Source organism: Polyodon spathula, chromosome 31, assembly GCF_017654505.1.
Source record: "Polyodon spathula isolate WHYD16114869_AA chromosome 31, ASM1765450v1, whole genome shotgun sequence".
NCBI classification, from domain to species: Eukaryota; Metazoa; Chordata; class Actinopteri; order Acipenseriformes; family Polyodontidae; genus Polyodon; species Polyodon spathula.
This window is the reverse complement of record NC_054564.1, coordinates 912139-930313: the sequence shown is the minus strand read 5'-3', so window position 1 is coordinate 930313 and position 18175 is coordinate 912139. Positions and strand designations below refer to the sequence as shown.

At 41.7% G+C, this 18175-nt stretch overlaps 2 protein-coding genes across 2 annotated transcripts; both read left to right on the top strand.

Annotated features, from left to right (window-relative positions):
* Positions 1-456: 456 nt before the first annotated feature.
* LOC121303066 (erlin-2-like) lies at positions 457-7518 on the top strand. The gene is made up of 5 exons (XM_041233468.1): positions 457-538; positions 674-763; positions 1363-1442; positions 2217-2348; positions 7363-7518. Exons 2-5 carry the CDS (start codon positions 724-726, stop codon positions 7381-7383), a joined length of 273 nt encoding a protein of 90 aa, XP_041089402.1. The 5' UTR covers positions 457-538; positions 674-723; the 3' UTR covers positions 7384-7518.
* Positions 7519-7577: 59 nt separating this feature from the next.
* Positions 7578-10133, top strand: LOC121303173 (cholesterol 25-hydroxylase-like protein). Its single transcript, XM_041233690.1, has 2 exons — positions 7578-8314; positions 9644-10133. Exons 1-2 carry the CDS (start codon positions 7887-7889, stop codon positions 10011-10013), a joined length of 798 nt encoding a protein of 265 aa, XP_041089624.1. The 5' UTR covers positions 7578-7886; the 3' UTR covers positions 10014-10133.
* Positions 10134-18175: the final 8042 nt, after the last annotated feature.

Genomic DNA, 18175 nt, shown 5'->3' with positions numbered 1-18175 from the left:
TTTAATTACACTAAAATGTCGCATCAACAACCATGCACACGAACGTGCTCACTCAGTTTATTCTGCATGTCTTTTTGATCCAGTCATTTCTAAACCCTGCCAGATGATTGAAGATGGGCATGGTCATTTATTTATTGTTTGCCACTGAATACAGTCCAGGCAGTGTTTTGATCCCAGCGCTGGTAGAGCTGATCCTCTGCTTCAGATTATCAGCCTGTTCTCTGAGCTACTTTAGATTATCAGCCTGTCCTCTGAGCTACTTTAGATTATCAGCCTGTCCTCTGAGCTGGTCCAGTTTGTCAGCCTGTCCTCTGAGCTGGTCTAGTTTATCAGACTGTCCTCTGACCTGGTCTAGTTTATCAGACTGTCCTCTGACCTGGTCTAGTTTATCAGACTGTCCTCTGAGTTGGTCCAGTTGGTCAGCCTGTCCTCTGCTTGCCTCGCACAGGGAGAGTGAGAAGACAAAGCTGCTGATCGCAGCACAGACACAGAGAGTGGTGGAGAAAGAGGCGGAGACAGAGAGGAAGAGCCGTGATCGGTAAATACGAGTATCGGCACAGCCCGAGTGTTCACTTGATTTCTCTTTCGCCATTTATAATGCTAATCTCTCCCTCCCTCTCTACCGCTCCCTCTCTACCCCTCCCTCTCCACCGCTCCCTCTCCCTCTGTGCAGAGGCTGAGAAGTAGGCCCAGGTGGCAGAAATCAAGTTTGCGCAGCAGGTGATGGAAAAGCAGACGGAGAGAAAGATCTCGGAGATCGAAGGTGGGTATCAATTTAAAACACTTCAGATTTGAAATAAAATAAATGACTGCATTTGCTGAACACATTTGCTGTTTGCTCCCACGGTGTGTTTTTTACATGGGGTAAAATATGACCTAGGATTTAGCCAGTTAGGATCACAACAAGTTATATCTGCAGTGACAGATTAGCAGTGCAATAGTGCAAGGATAGCGCATCAGCTGAGGATCCAGTAAGGTGGTGCTGAGGTCAGGAGAGTCCAGTGCAGAGCAGAAGGGGCGGAGCAAGAGATCAACAAGTTCAGTCTAAAAGGGGGAGGTCTCGAGGAGGTGGTGGAAGGCAGTGAGGGACGGAGCGGTCCTGCAGTTCTCCGGTCGCTGGTTCCACTCTCTTGTACCAGCTGTACCTCTAGTGTATCCTCCAGCAGCACGTTGAATAATACACGAGGCACTATGCAACCGTTTTCAGGCATTGGAAAATTACAAATAAACTGGACGCCTGAGCCGACGTCAAGGTAGTAAATGTTGCTTTTCAAGTTTAAAAAAAAATAAAAAATACATCTTATTAAGTGAGATTAAAAAAGGTTGAATGAAAGGGAAAATTATTTTCAAAGTGAATTACAGACTCTGCTTACCTGGCGAAAGAGAAGGCCCGGGCCAACGTTGAATTCTACACAGCTCTGAGGACAGCCGACGCCAACCGGGTAACCATGTTCAAACCGTTGTTACTGTTATTTATTTATGTGGCAAACGTCTTTATCCAAGGTGACTTGCAGGTGTTCTAGGGCAGCGCAGGGTTACAATGCAAGCTTCATATTTAAACAAAGTGTAGTTTACAGTAAGTGCAATAATACTAATACTGCTAGAATACAATATGAACTAGGATGCAGCCAGTTAGGATGACAAGTGTGATCCTCCTCTTTTCCCTGCCTGTTTCTCTCTCATGCTTTCTCTCTGTCTTAATTCAATTCAGAGATGTTTTATTGGCATGACTTCAACAGAAGTGTATTGCCAGCCATTGCACAATAAATACTAATGAAAAGCTCTCTTTCTCTCTCTCTCTCTCTCTCTCTCTCTCTCTCTCTCTCTCTCTCTCTCTCTCTCTCTCTCTGTCTCTTCTCTCTCATGCTTTATTGGCATGAAATTCAGTAGAAGTATATTGCCAGCCATTGCACAATAAATACTAATGAAAAGCACACTCTCTCTCTGTCTCTCTCTCTCTCTGTCTCTCTCTCTCTCTCTCTCTCTCTCTCTCTCTCTATCTCTCTCTTTGTGTCTCTGTCTCTTCTCTCTCATGCTTTATTGGCATGAAATTCAGTAGAAGTATATTGCCAGCCATTGCACAATAAATACTAATGAAAAGCACACTCTCTCTCTGTCTCTCTCTCATGCTTTATTGGCATGATGTCAGCAGAAGTATATTGCCAGCCATTAAACAATATATACTAATGAAACCCTCTCTCTCTGTCTCTGCTCAGATGAAGCTGACCCCTGCGTACCTGCAGCTAATGAAGTACAAAGCCATCTCAGCCAACAGCAAGATCTATTTTGGAAGCAAAATCTCCTGCATGTTAGTGGACTCTTGTGGACAGCCACAGTGGACAGGACAGGTGAGCAGGGGGGGGGGCACGTCCGGTGGGGGGGGGCAGAGCCACAGCTAGGTGGGTGGGGGGGGGGGTGGGGGTGAAACTCTCTCAGGTCAGGAAACTCCAGTATTAAATCGAGAGGCTCACACAAGCGGGTGTGAAGGATGCGTTGGGTTCATTTCATTTAGCTGGGTTCTTTACTTGCTTCGATAAGGAAGTGGAACATGGAAGTTTAGGGATTTCCAGCGAGGCCACACCACGCTTCTTAAATATCGTTTTAAATATCAAATATCTCTCTTCAGCACTTTTATCTGAAATAGAAGCAGGAGGGGGGGGGGAGGTGACCCTAGCACACAGCCACACTTTAACTAAAACCAAAAACCTTTCTAGAGTGTTGTTATGGAAGATCACTTCCTTTCTTTGACAGCCCAACAAACATCACACTCTGCTCTGCCCCCCACGTCGGGGCCGGGTACGCTGTGTTTAGCTATAAATAAGGAGCTATAAAAAAAAAAAAAACGACAATAAGATTCCACACTTTTCAGGGTGATTTCCCCACTGCTGTTAAAACCCACAGCTCGGTTCATTGTTAGAGTTCTTGTTTAAGAAAAAAAAAAAAAAAAAAAAAAAAAAAAAAACGTATGCACTGATCATGTCTGTCTTGTAGATTTTCCATCTTCTCCAAACCTTTTTATCGTGCCCTTTGTCGCATTTGGGTATGCAACCTGTGAATAAACTCTTAATTGTATTCACAAAATACATGCATCATTATTATTATTATTATTATTATTATTATTATTATTATTATTATTATTATTATTATTATTATTATTATTTTTATTTAAATATTATTATTCATAATTGTGTATGCACGAGTAGCTGTATGCAACTCTAGGACTGCCAAAAAAAAAAAAAAATTAGCTGACAGCGTTTGTAATTAGGATGGACACTTTCAATTATTTTGCTGCAAATGCTCATTCTCATATCTTTTCGTTCACATAAAGTCAGAAAAAAACAACATATGAATCCGAATTAACATGTATTTATACTAAAGTAATACAAAAATGACTACAAAAGATTTAGAAGTGAGTAGTTTTTCGAGATTTAGGATTATACTGTAAATACAGTATAAATACATGTTAATTTGGATTCATATGTTGTTTTTTTCTGACTTTATGTGAACGAAAAGACACACATTTGCTCGTTTTCCCATTGGAAATAGTGATATTTTGAAATATCACTGTCCTGGTCACAAAAGCAAAGTTTGTGGGGAATAATAGCCATTTTCTATACTTTTGAGGCATAAGCAATTAGGAAATAACACTTACTACCCAGGAACAAAAAAAAAAAAAAAATTGTTACATGGTGTTATTGTTATGTGCATTGTTAGTAGCTACACTGAATCCATTCACAGAAGGGACGGCGTAGGCAGTATGCATGCTGGAGCAATGCTTAATCAAGGCTTTACAATCCATCTGTAATGTTTTATTAACGGAAGATAAAACCTGTTTCATTGTTGCAATGCAGAATACAGGAAACTAGAAAGAAGCTGTAGGTTTAGAAAAATAAATAGATACATTTAAAAACAAAAGCAGCTTCTAGTTTCTTATTAATTCTGGTTATGTTGGAGTGAACTTGACCTGCAGCACAGGAATAGGTACGAAACCAGAAATTAGCTTCTGCTAATACGAGGTTTAGAATATATATATATATATATATATATATATATATATATATATATATATATATATATATATATATATATATATATATCCATATTATAAAGCTTCGACCAACCGTACAGCATGCAGTGTAACTGGTGAGCGGGGCTTTTTTCAGAGGGCTCCTCCAGTCGATATTTCCTGCGGTCTGACCCCAGCCAGCGTTAGCTCTCGTCAAACTGCAAAGAAATTCCAAGCAGAACTCGCACAGTTGCTGTCTCCTCTCGCTCGCTTCTCACCCGGGGGAAAATAATGCTTCCCAGAGATTGGAAACGATACTGCACGGGGTAGTGTGTGATAAATGGGAATTGAATGGGATGCATTAAATTCTCATGTCGCTCACTAACCCAAGCATTATTTTCTATGAGTAAACCTGAGGAAGCAAGCACATTGATTTGCATTATTATTATTATTATTATTATTATTATTATTATTATTATTATTGTTTTTAAGCTCAGCAGATTTTCAGCATTGCTGCGTGTAGAGGTGAGAGCGAGTCCTGTGATGAGTGTTAATTTTAATAAAGTTTTATAATGATGTTGACATCCCAGAATAAAGTTTGTTCCTCTCTTGATAAACTCTGTGTAATCTGGCCTGTTTTAGCATACTGAGGGGTCATTTTCCATCATCTACAGCTACGGTCAATTTGCATCCCCCGCTAGAATGAACTAGTTTTGCTTCATAACGTCGCATGGTAATGAAAACGTTTTAGCCGTAGATGTACATCTTAATTGAATTCCGTGGCTGTTTATCTGCGTTCTGAACGATGCTGTTGGTTTGTGCTTCTTGCCGATGTACAGCGGTCAGCATTGTGTACTGACATAATAAACGAGTGACTAAAAAGTTACATCGTGCGAGGTCACAGCTGGGAAAATACCACAACATCCTGGAAAATGTGACTCAACGAAATCAGCTTGCGCCATTATTCACGGGTTTCTAAGTAGCTCTTCCCTGAAGTACAGCTGTGACTAACACAGTGTTAGGATTGAGACATTATATATATATATATATATATATATATATATATATATATATATATATATATATATATATATATATATATATAGAATATATAAAATGTATTTTTTAATGTACACAAAAAGTTTAAAAGATTAAAACATTATTTTATTTTCAGGATGTTTCGTGAAGAAAAAGCCCTTCTTCAGCTGATTATTCATTCACACCCACCTGCCTCAGAGTTTCATGCATTTAAATGAGGATTTTCTTTCCACTTATCTACACACTATACTCCACACTGTTAAGGGGAAAAAAAGTTTTTTATTAAAAATTCAAAACTGAAAGATCATAATTGGATAAGTCTCCACCTCCTGAGTTAATGCTTGGTGGAAGCACCTTTGGCAGCAGTTACAGCTGTGAGTCTGTTGGGATAGGTCTCTACCAACTTTGCACACCTAGATTTGACAATATTTGACCATTCTTCTTTACAAAACTGTTCAAGCTCTGTCAAGTTCCTTGGGGAGTTTTCAAGTCATGCCACAGATTTTTGATAGGATTTAGGTCGGGGCACTGACTGGGCCACTCAAGGACATTTTCTTTTTTGTTCCTTAGCCACTCCAGTGTAGCTTTGGCTGTGTGCTTTGGGTCGTTGTCATGATAAAAGGTGAACAACAATATCCCAAGCACTCCACGAGCACTCCACATCGCACAGTCTTCAGTACATTTATAACTTTAAAAAGTCTGTTTCAAAGCTCTTTACAAAATGTCCGCTGTAGTCGACAGATAGCGTCAGGATTATTGCCCAGACTGTCAAACAGGTAACACAGCAACAACGATCCATGATGTGGTGCGGAACTGAAAAGCCAGAGCACTTTGTTTTTTTTTTTTTTTTTTATTATTATTTAGAGGAAAGATCTCAAACTTCAGTGCACTAGAACATACATTTTGAAAAGAGCTTAGAAACAGACCTGCAAGTTGTAAGTGTAAAAAGTTATCAGGATGTGACAACAATGAAAAGAATAAATAAAGTACCTGTCACTTAAATAGCTGTAGCAACACGTGAGGGGGGGGGGGGGGGGGGGGGGGGGTAACGCTGTATTTTTCGGAACCTCGCTACTTACTCTTAAGCCCTGGGATGAGTCTGGTTGCTCTTCAATACTTTTCCCCCTGGTTCACATGTCCTTTTGCTCATGTGCCAACCACAACTGCACTCTGTTCTCAAGGTCTTCCTCGCAATCTGGTTCTCATCTTGATAGTGTGGGAATTAAAAGACGTTTTACAGCAATTTCACTGGCAGGAATACAAAAAAAGCATTGGACAAGATGACATCGGTTTTCTTAGCACAACAATCGGCTTGTGTGTTCGTTCCGGTAAGAAAGAGAAGCACAAGACAAGTCCAGAGCATCAAAGCGATGAACTGGAAAAGGTGGGGAACGGACTGGATGGGAAATTTACAGAGATAAGCGCGGGCTCATTTGGGATTCAAGGGACTTAGATTTAAGGTATTGCTCTGATATGAGATAACCCGTCCAGTACAGATGCAGTTTTTAGCTCAGTTTCAAACTCAGTTGTTGGAGGGGGCCGCAGTGTCTTCTGGCTTTTGTTCCACCCCGAGCTCTCAGTTCTTAAATTGGTCAAATTATTTGATTAATTGGGACACATTTAACACTTCTCTCCAGGCTTCAGAGTGTTTCACAGGCATTGTACCTTGAATCTATTGCATTGTTTTTATATCCTGATCTGTAAAAGACCCAGATGTCCCAATTGAACAAATAATTAGTGAAGCGGAGTGGCAATGCTAGGGATGGTGAAGGGGAGTGGCAATGCTAGGGATGGTGAAGGGCACTGGTGATGCTTGGGATGGTGAAGGGGAGTGGCAGTGCTAGGGATGGTGAAGGGCACTGGCAATGCTATTCATAATACCTGCACCTACGTTAAAGTTTGATTAACATATTGATAGTAAAGCACATTTTTTACAAGCACAGATGTTTGTAAGGTGGCTTGGAGCATTACAAACAATAGGTGTACATGTGTTGAGTGGCCAGCAGGTAGCTAGAAACGACAATATGAAAAAGGGTCCCTTTTTTTTGACAGTGGTGTCTTGAAAACAATAGAAGAAGAATGCAAATCACAATTAAAGAAAGATTGTTTCACAAGAGCAATAACTTTAATGATGGGAAAGGGCCATGCGTATTCGCTATGTCACAATGCACTGTGGGGTGAATGCCTGTGAGCTTACACTGAGTGCCTGTGAGCCCAGACCTGCCTTACTGAAATGTGTTACTCACCTAAAACAACGAGAAGATTAAAGGCAAGCCAGAAGTTTGTGCTTATTTTTGTGTGGTTTTTTTTTCTTCCAGATTTTCATGGAACTGGAGTAGGATCAATGAATCACTTCCTTGAGTGAATGAAATCCCCCTCCCTATCCCTCATTATATGGGTCTATTAAAAGCAGACCAGAGCGAGTCTTCACAGTATGTCTTTCAACAGTGAAGCTAAAAACGTGACCCTGAAAAAAGACTAACTTTGACCACGGGGGGGGGGGGGGGGGGGTTGCCTTTATTTTGGTTTTAGTTTGTTTGAAACTTTTTTCTTTTTTCTTCATTTATAAAAATAAATAAAAATATATATTAAAAAAAAAGGGAAATGTACATTATCAACGCACAGGATGGAAATGTGAACGTTCTGTAAAACCGATTTTACTGGCTGGACAGATACGAACATGTTCCTTTACGGACTTCAATCGAGTCTAACAAACGCAGCTTAAAAACCCTGCAAGACCAAAACTGATGCCTCATTCCGTGTCGTGAAAAAGAAGGAACTGGATTTGTGGGAAAAAAAAAAAATTTTTTACAACAAACTTTTCTTTTCTGAAAACACAAAAATGAATGACAGCTGCTATCTCCAGAACTCACTGCTCCTCCAGCCGGTGTGGGATCCAATCAGGCGTCGGCAGGACCTCCTGCTCTCCCCCTTCTTGCCAGCATGCTTCTTCTTCATGGCTAACATCTCCTTGTGCCTCCCCTTCGCTGCGCTGGACTGCCTGGGGCCGCGGTGGCCATGGCTGCAGCGCTATAAGGTGCGTGGTTTGGGTCCCGTGGGTCCCACGGTGTGGTGGGGCTGCCTCGGGAGGGTGATGTGGAACCAGGTGGTCTGCATCCTTCCCATGACCCTGCTGTTGCACTACCTCCTCCGACCCCCTTCCAGCCTGCCTCCAGCGGCCCCGTCGTGCCTCAGGTTCCTGGCAGAGGTGGTTCTGTGTCTGCTCCTGTTTGACACCATGTACTTCATGTTTCACGTGCTGATCCACAGGTAAGGGGTTTACAAATAAGTTAATATGAACCCTTTCTTTTATTGAAGTCAATATGTACAGTTCACCTTGTCTCTTTGAAAGTTATGTCCAGTAGATCCTGTCTTTTATATCAGTTAATATGTACAGTCGACCCTGCTTCATATTGGTTAGGAGACTGTGTGGTCCAGTGGTTAAAGAAACAGGCTTGTAACCAAGAGGTCCCTGGTTCAAATGTTCACTGTGTGCAAGTCACTGATCCTTGTGCTCTGTCTTTGGGGTGAGACGTTTTGGTAAGTGACTCTGCAGCTGATGCATGGTTCACACACCCTAGTCTCGTATCTTGTAAAGCGCTTTGTAATGGTGGACCACTATGAAAGGTGCTATATAAAGATTCTGTGTTCGTTATTTGACAAGTCGATGCATGCCGCCCCCCCCCCCCCCCCCCCCAGTTGGTGCCTTGACAAATTGCGTCCGTCGTGCTCCCCTCTGGGTTTTCCCATTTTATTTGTGGGAAGTTGAAATCCCCCATTAGTATGGCTTCTCCTTTGCTGCACGCATTTCTAATGTCATTGTATAACAGATTATTTTGCCCGGTGTCTGAATTTGGTGATCTATAGGATACCCCTATTACTATGCGCTTTGAGTTTTTGTCCATTATTCTGATCCATATTGATTCTGAGTTGTTTTTTTTCTTCCAGATTTAACACCTGGGTTTCAAGGCTATTTTTGATGTATAGCGCTACCCCTCTGCCTCTTCTGTCCTGCCTGTCTTTCCTATACAGTGTATACCCACTAATATTATATTCGTCTCCATCCCTCTCGGATAACCAAGTTTCTGTAACACCTATCACATTGTAGTTACCTGTTAGTGCAGTAGCTTCAAATTCTAACATTTTGTTTCTGAGACTTCAAGCATTTAAATAAATACATTTAATGGCTGTCTTAACTGAGTTGTTGCCCTTGTTTTGATGTGGTCTCCCTTCTGTTTTTTTTGTTGATTTCTCCCCCCTTCCTTTCTAGTTTAAATGCTTCTGAACCTCCTCGAGGATCCTTTCTCTGAGCAGATTGGTTCCCTTTTTATTTAAGTGCAGTCCGCCTCAGCTAGTCCTTGTTGTAGAATGTGGTCCAATGTTCAAGGAAGGTGAAGCCTTTCTGTGTGCACCACGATTTCAGCCATGCAATTAGATTATTTATTCCCAGCTGTCCGTATGGTCCTTTGCTGTACTTTTACTGTGGGAAACTTTTACAAGGGTTAGTTTGCCATGGTTTGTTTTTCAATATGTTTTGCAATGCTTGCCTATGCTTTCACCTCTAAGAAGGTGTTAATGTCACTCCTGTGCTCCTGGCAGGGTGCCGTGGCTGTTTGTGAAGATCCACAGTGTTCACCACAAGGTGCAGGACCCCTTTGCCCTTGCAGCACAGTATTCCAGCCACTGGGAGGTGCTGTTCCTGCAGGGCTTCGCCATCTCCAGCGCGGCTCTGCTGGGCTGCCACCCGCTCAGCGAGGTGACCTTTCACCTCCTCAACATCTGGCTGTCGGTGGAGGATCACTGTGGCTACGACCTGCCCTGGGGCACCCACCACCTGCTGCCCTATAACATCTTCGGAGGGGCCCCCTTTCACACCATCCACCACCAGCGCTTCAAAGTGAACTACGCCCCCTATTTCACCCACTGGGACCGGATCTTTGGGACCTATATGGGCCCCCCCCACCCCTGAAAAAGTAGATGTGTAACCGGGACCCCCAATTCACAGAAATAACTCTTTTTAAAGAATGTTTAGTTAAGGGCTGTTTTTTGTTTGCTTTTTTAATTATAATCATTATTTCCTAAAACCTTTTCCAACTGTTTTTTTTTTTTTTTTTTATTATTATTATTATTATTATTATTCTTATTTATTTTTTTTAAAAATCAAAACCAGTTTATTTTCCCATCTCGGTTCAGCCTATAAAGGAATGTTTATATAAACATTGAACTTCGTCATTTTAGTTTTTTTTTATGTGGCCCTACATCCTATTAACAGTGGTATGGCGGGTGCATCTAATTTTTCGTTTCCAAACTCTTCCACGTTCCTCCTTGATAAAACAGAGCATTTCTGTCTCAGCAGAAAGAGAACTCTGTTTGTTACAAAGTAATTAGGTTTGTGGGGTAACTGATACTAGGTGATTCATAAAAAAAAAAACAGCAGCACTATTACAGTACATGCAGGTCCTGGGCAAAGTGCTCTCCGTGTGTGCATTTGTTTGGCAGTGATGGGGTTAATTCTATCCCTGCCATGTGTCGAACGTGTCTTGATCAATTAAGCCCCAGACACGTGGTATAACAGCAGTGAGAAATCCTGTGTGTGGGAAGAGGGGTTTGGAAGAATGGGTTTCAGTGAAGGCAGCTACTCAGCCTGAAACCATGGCGTGTGTTTATTGAAAGGGTTTCTGAATAACACTTTTGTTCTGACCCTTGTGTCTGTGTTTCTCTGTTCTTTGATTTTGTGGTTTGAGTTTTATAAAAAGTGCGCCACAGCGCCATTAAAAGTGCCCCACACTTGGACAATGCTTCTTTAGCTTCATGGCTCCAACTCTCTGGAACTCGGTCCCAGCTTTGGTGCGTGATGTTCCCACCGTCGCTCGCTTTAAATCAGCTCTCAGAACCCACCTGTTCTCTCTTGCTTTCCATGCTCCTTAAGCCTGATATCTGTTATTAGCTGCTGTTACTATTTCATGTATTATTACTATCATGTATTCTGCTCTATCCACTGTATTTAATGCACTATTTCATGTATTATGCTGCTATCATGTATTCTGCTCTTTCCAATGTATTTAATGCACTATTTCATGTATTATGCTGCTATCATGTATTCTGCACTTTCCACTGTATTTAATGCACTATTTCATGTATTATGCTGCTATCATGTATTCTGCACTTTCCACTGTATTTAATGTACTATTTCATGTATTCTGTACTTTCCACTGTATATCATGTATTGTGCATTTCTCTATTTGAAGTATTATGGATTTTCTTGTATTTACTGCATCGTGTAAAGTGCTTTGTGATGGTGTTCCACTTAAGATTGATTGATTAAACTGCAGCTGTCTCTGGTTGGCTTTTCTGCCACTGGCCAGCCTTGCCCACAACGCTATCCTGCTACCTTGAGAAAAGTGTCCAGACGAACCAAACCCAAGACAAAGCCACACACCCGCACTGTGGGGTCTATTTTAAAGCTCTTACAGCGGCGAATGTAAATACCCCTGCCTTAATAACTGTGCCACACTACACTGTACTTTAATTGTATATAGTAATGTAATAATAGTGTGTCAGTAAATTCCCCCTGTGGTATAAACAGCAGCAGGGTGGATGCAGAGTTACCCTATTAAGATCTGCCACAGTTTGCATTATTAAAATCATTCAAATAGACTGCTGTATGTGTTCCCCCCCCCCCCCCCCCCCCCCCCCCCCCCCCCCCAACCCCCCCCCCCCCCCCCCCCCCCCCCCCCCCCCCCCCCCCCCCCCCCCCCCCCCCCCCCCCCCCCCCCCCCCCCCCCCCCCCCCCCCCCCCCCCCCCCCACCCCCCCCCCCCCCCCCCCCCCCCCCCCCCCCCCCCCCCCCCCCCCCCCCCCCCCCACCCAGCTTATGGAAAACGCCACAGCGATACACAATAATGTTTTCATCAACTCATACTGCAATTGCTAGATAATCTCTTTCGTCTGGACCCTTGTTCGTGTGCGCTACTGTCTTCTGTTTCATTTATTGGAAACTTGGAAGCGCCTGACGGAAATGCCAGCTTTACCCTTGTGTGTGGGTTGGCATCTCTGTAACACCCCAGGTATAAAAATCTTGTATAAAGCCGTCAGTGTGCTCACAAGGGATGGAAATAAGACTCCTCTTGCACAGCAGTTTCACCCATTCCAGGTTTTACTACCAGCTTGATTAGCCACAGCGTGCATAGGTAACAAGCTCAGGTGTGTCTGATTAAACTTCTAGTGAAACCTGGAATGGGGCAAACCGCTATGCAATGGGAGTCTTATTCCCATCCCTGTGCTCAGCATAGACAGGCAGCTCTACAAGTTGTTTGAGTTTTCTGGGAGGATTGGACGGCCACTCCCCAATAATGATTCTATCAATCCTCAATGATTGTATTGCATCAGGAGTGGGATTCTGCAGTGAAGCTTGAGCTTCAGGATCACATAAAGTATGATACTCCCGCTCTCATCACTCATCCTGGACTACCTACAGTTACCTTAAGGTTCAGAGACTAGTGCTAATTAGAGTCTGTGAAACCACACAGCACTTCTGAGTTGCTCTGTACAGGAAATTGATATTTCTTTTATCAAGCTCTTCCAAAACCATTTAAATTAAGAAGTGAAGCAGACACACAACATTACAGCACAACTGAGCCAAATTTGTATACAAGTTTATATATATAACTTGATTTAGAATGTCTTGTAGTTGTTTTTTTGTACCTCAGAGTAAAAAGTGTTATGGAAAGGCAAAGATGTTAAGTTAAAGCAAAGTGTTTTTATTGCTATTTGTGTTGTCTTTAATATTATTATTATTTTCATGCAGTTTCTTATCCGTTCTAAAACCGCGCTCTGATCTTTTAAACCCATTTGCAGCGCCGTTTCTGGGGACGATCATTAATGATGCACAGTGACTCCTCGTTATTAATTAAGGCCAGTCAAGGAGCCGGACTTCAACGCCGCAAAGAAAAGAAATGCCCTAACTCTCCCCAGGCATTCAAATGTTGCAACCCCCCCTCCCCCCACCTCCCACACACAACCCCATCAAATGTATTTATGTGCCTATTGGGAATATAGAATCCCCCTTCTCAATGGAAACTCCCTAAGCTTTCATTTTGGATAACATTATTGTTATTTAACAATAGTTCACCCAAGTCTAGTCATCTATACTGAAGGAGAGCGTACCCAAGTCCATACAGCACCTTACTGGACACATTAAATGCTATGCAGATTTTGGGAAATGTATGTAGCCCGTTCTGCCACCTAGTGGCAGTAAAGAACTAGAACTTAAAATAAGTAACACAGGACTATAGCAGCTGCTTCCACGTATTAGCATTTAACTAGCAGATAACACTGCTTCTCTCATCCCCTCTTGTTGGCAACCAAGACCCTGGTGTGACCTACATCACTGGAAGTCCTGCCAGCTCCAAGACGCTGTCGTTTTTAATCCATTTCCATTTTTTAAAATTAGCAAAAAATATAACCTAAGCACAAAAGGTAACATCGCTAAAGTTCACCAGAGGTAAGATTATTTCTAAATTAAAAGTCTTGTATATGTACTTACACTATCTGCGTGATCGTGAAGCGGTTCAAACACAAGAGTGGCGTCGAAATAAACACATAAAATCAAACGACGTACAAAAAAACCGTTATAGAATCCTGCGGCGTTGTATTTTGAAACGCAGCACGTGGTTAGAATGTTGAGCCAGTTTGAATTTCTTTCAGCCGTTTTTTTTTTTTTTTTTTTTTTTTTTTTGATGGGAGAGCAGCGACTGGACGCAGCAACAACGGGTACGAGTGACGGCATTTTGGGGTACTGAATTTGTAATGTTTTCATATTACTCATGAGTTAAATGAATATTAACTAGTTTTGTTGTTTGGTGTATTAGGTTCAATCGCAGCGTAGCACTGGGTATATGGAGCTAGCAACTTTGGAGTATAGACGCGGCATAATAACAACGAAATACTGCACCCGAAATCGATTCCAGTGCTGGAGGACCTGAAACAATTAAATTGTAGTCTTAAAAGATTTAAATTTTAGTTGGGTTTGACCTTTTTTTTGACTTTTATTCTTTCAGCACAAAGTAACTTGGACCATGGAAAGAGTACCCTGTCAATATTAAGAATATATAGAAACCGAGTATATAAGTATATAATTGGTATACCATTTTTGAATGGAGTTCATATTGAATTGAATGGAGTTCATATTTACCTTCGCCAGCCTTTCGCAGCTTTTGTTGATGGGAAAATGCACACTAATTTAACCATACAGTCTCTTTGAGCTACTATATATATATATATATATATATATATATATATATATATATATATATATATATATATATATAATATAAACCCACCCAGCTATGATAAAAACCCACCCAGGATAAGTGCTGTGCTGTAGTGTTTGGCCCAGCATATTTACACACACACATTCCTAACCTGCAGATACAAGAATACAATATCAGTTGAGCTCACTAATCACATCTTTTGATATTTTCCTTTGTTTTTGTGCCTACCTTGGGATGGCCTCAAAGAGTTATGATAATTAAGGGAACCCTTTTTTTTTTTTTAATGCATGTTCGGATTTGGATTATATCTTGAATAGGTGAACCGGATCTGCAGAATGATTTCTCACACCGTAGCGGCAGTTAGAATTGAATAGCATTAAACTAACTGGTGAGGAATTCTTTTCACTGGGCTCAACCAGTTGATATTTCCCATAATAACTGAAAAGCGCTTGTTAACACTAGCAAGAGAGCGCGAGCCGTCAGACTGAAAGGTATTCCACAACAAGCAACACAGGACTTCAGAAGTCAGGCAAGAAAAAAAATTCTCACCAGAGATTATAAGTAATAGTGCATTGGTAGTGTGTGATAAATGACAATTGAATAATGTAGCATCTTACCCCTCGGGTGGGGTATTAAATTCTCATATCACACACACTACAACCCCATGCAATATCCTCTATTTTGCAATGATTCCCCCCCCCCCCCCCATACAAAGTACTTTAGTATTCAGTTACAATTAAAATAAATAAATAAATAATCTATGCAAGAGCCCTATGAAACAAAATATTTTTGGTTGCGTGTAGTTTAAAATAAATAAATGAAATATCTTAAATGTGTGAAACTTTGCAGCCATGATGTTTACGCCATGCTTTAGCGTAACTGAGTGAATTGCTATGCTTTTACCAAGCTTTACTAAAATTTTAATCACATTTGAATATTCTTTTGAAGGTGAAATGGTAGCCCTGTCAATCCAGAGGTGATAGACAAAGAAAAGGAGAGGCGATTCCTTTTACTGCACTAACTAAACAATTATGAATCGCAAGCTTTCAGGGCCTCAGAGGGCTCTTCACCTTCAGGTGGAAGTATTGTTTAGTTAGTCCAGTAAAATCACCTCTGCTTTTCTTTGAATATTCTTTTGAAATTTGTTGATTCTTTAAAACTGGAAAACAAAAATATAATCTGTATCATTTTACAGCAAAATAAAAATGAAATCCACAGGATTAAAATAAACCTGGTATCCAAAAGCCTAATAAAAGAACATATTCTGTGCGTTAGAATCTGTGGCAGCTGTTTCCTTTCACGATATCTTACTGATGGAGTCGTTTATAAATTCTGGTATACAAGCATTTATAACAATCTCACTTTTGTGTTTATTTGTATTTTAAGTTTGTTTTTTATATGAACAAATATTTGTCCCAGCACTGCAATTTAAATGTATATTCCTTTATAGCCTTATACAATGTACAGAAACACAGGTTTGAGTGACTCAGCATGTTTAACTGTGCTTTATCATGCTTTCAATAAGCTAAGCTTTGCTATGCAGTAAACTGTTATTGGGGGGGTGGCATCCGGCCCACGGAGGGCAAGCAGTGTGTGCCGGGGCACACGTACCACAGGCAGGAGGTGCCGCTCCAGAGTGCCCCTGCCAGAGAGCGGTGCAGCCTGGTAGCATCATCATACGCAGTCAAGGCTTCCGGTCACACAGGCCCGGGCTTATCGGCAGGATCTGGGACGCAATGCTTCTTCTGAATGGGAACTTGAAGACACAACCCCGGGTCAGGCCTCTCTGGCTTCTATTAAATGTAATTAGGACATTTCCTCCCTGGTAAATAACCACGATTCGCCTTTCTCTCGTTTGCTTCTTCCGTACGCACACAGACAAACACTCAGAGGATGAACCCGTCACTGACGCGTGCAAGGCAGGGAGTGAGCACACTAGCTCACCCTTGTTTTGTTTTTCTTTTTTGGCTTCTACATTGATAGAATTTGTAGGCTTGGTGGTCCAGTAGTTAAAGAAAAGGGCTTGATACCAGGAGGTTCATATCCCGGCTCAGCCACTGACTCACTGTGTGGGACCCTGAGCAAGTCACTGAACCTCCTTGTGCGCCGTCCTTCGGATGAGACATCAAACAAACAAGGTCCTATCGGAAGCGACTCTGCAGCAGCAGCAGTTGTTGATGAAGTGTGGTTCACCCCCTAGTCTCTGTAAGTTGCTTTGGATAAAAGCGCCTGCTAAATAATAATTATAATAAAATTTAACAGAATTGCTGTTTCTTCATTTGAATCTCTTAAAAATGACATATTAAAAATATAATTAGTGCAAAACTAAAATCCAGTGTGGAAATTAGTGTCTGAACCGCTGAAGACATTGCTAAAGACTTCTAGTTATAACGTGTTAGTCTTTCTAAATTATTGAGCACTATTGAGGGTTTAATAACTTTGGGTGATTTAGCCATTGAAAGTAAATAGTAACATACAGATTAGTAAACTCAGAATAATAAAGCACAGTGAAAGCATGGTAAAGCATACGTAAGCATTGTGAAGCCCAGAGAGGTGTGGTAAAGCATACGTAAGCATTGTGAAGCCCAGAGAGGTGTGGTAAAGCATACGTAAGCATTGTGAAGCCCAGAGAGGTGTGGTAAAGCATACGTAAGCATTGTGAAGCCCAGAGAGGTCTGGTAAAGCATACGTAAGCATTGTGAAGCCCAGAGAGGTCTGGTAAAGCATATTAAAAAACACGGCACACCAGGGTATACTGTGGTAAAGGGACAGCATGTGAAAGCTGTGGAAATGTACTGTGGTAAACATCTACAAGGGTCGCATCAAGTTGCAAATACATTGTGACAATCAGCAAAAGATGAATTAAAATAGTATGGTCTTCTTCAGAAGCTGTGTGGATTGAGGTCATTGACAGTCTGTTACACTTTGGTGCAGATATGTTGATTTGAGCAAGGCAGTTTTTCCTTGCAGATGTTTGCAAGCGCTGCTCCAGAACCCACCAACAAAGGAGAAGCTTACATTGGAACCTTCACTTAGCGAGTTTGAGAGATCATACAATAAATACATAATAAAGGAAATCCTTTCCCTCTAGGAAGCGCTTCCTTTATTGGGAATGCATTTGTCTGAGATTGAACCTGTTGGTTTACTGTAAGCAGCCTCCCTGCAGTGTGTCCCATGGTCCCGAGACCCTGCGGGTCACTAATGGTTGATTTGAGATTACGAGATACAGTAAGTGGAGATGTTAACCATTGCGCCAGCTGCCTGCGTCACACTGGGAGCCTGGTAGGGCTCACTGTCACATGGGGCCCGACCGGCTAGAGGAGAGGGGAAGGGTTGGAAGATGTCCTGAAAAACGTTTGGCTCGTATTTCACGTTAGTGGTTCTCATCGTTGTGCTGAACAGGTTCTTGTGCTTCCTTCCACCTGTTCCTTATAAAATAATGGCGTTTAAAGCTTAAACTTAAGTCTCCAGTGGCGAAAGAAAAAGGGCTTGATACCAGGCAGGAGGTTCCCAGTTCAATCCCGGCTCAGCCACTGTGTGTGTGTGTGGCCTTGAGCAAATCACTGAACCTCCTTGTGCTCTGTCCTTCGGATGAGACGCCAAACAAATAAGGTCCTATTGGAAGTGACTCTGCAGCAGCAGCAGTTGCTGATGAAGCCGAGTTCACCCCCTAGTCGATTTCTTACACTTGTTCGATATAAAGTCTTTATCAATGCATTTCAAGTTCATTTATTGACAACAAAACACAGAAACACATGTTTAGACAGACAGTTTTACAATGTACTTAAACTTAGGTCAATGTTGGAGCAATGCCAAAGGAAAAATACTCTCTATCAAGCAAATATTCCAGCCTGCCTGAA

Coding starts and splice junctions, on each gene's coding strand:
- LOC121303066 (XM_041233468.1), top strand. CDS start 724: ATGGAAAAGCAGACGGAGAGAAAGATCTCGGAGATCGAAG. Junction 1,443..2,216: donor GGACAGCCGACGCCAACCGG/GTAACCATGTTC, acceptor GTCTCTGCTCAG/ATGAAGCTGACCCCTGCGTA. Junction 2,349..7,362: donor AGCCACAGTGGACAGGACAG/GTGAGCAGGGGG, acceptor TTTTTCTTCCAG/ATTTTCATGGAACTGGAGTA.
- LOC121303173 (XM_041233690.1), top strand. CDS start 7,887: ATGAATGACAGCTGCTATCTCCAGAACTCACTGCTCCTCCAGCCGGTG. Junction 8,315..9,643: donor TTTCACGTGCTGATCCACAG/GTAAGGGGTTTA, acceptor TGCTCCTGGCAG/GGTGCCGTGGCTGTTTGTGA.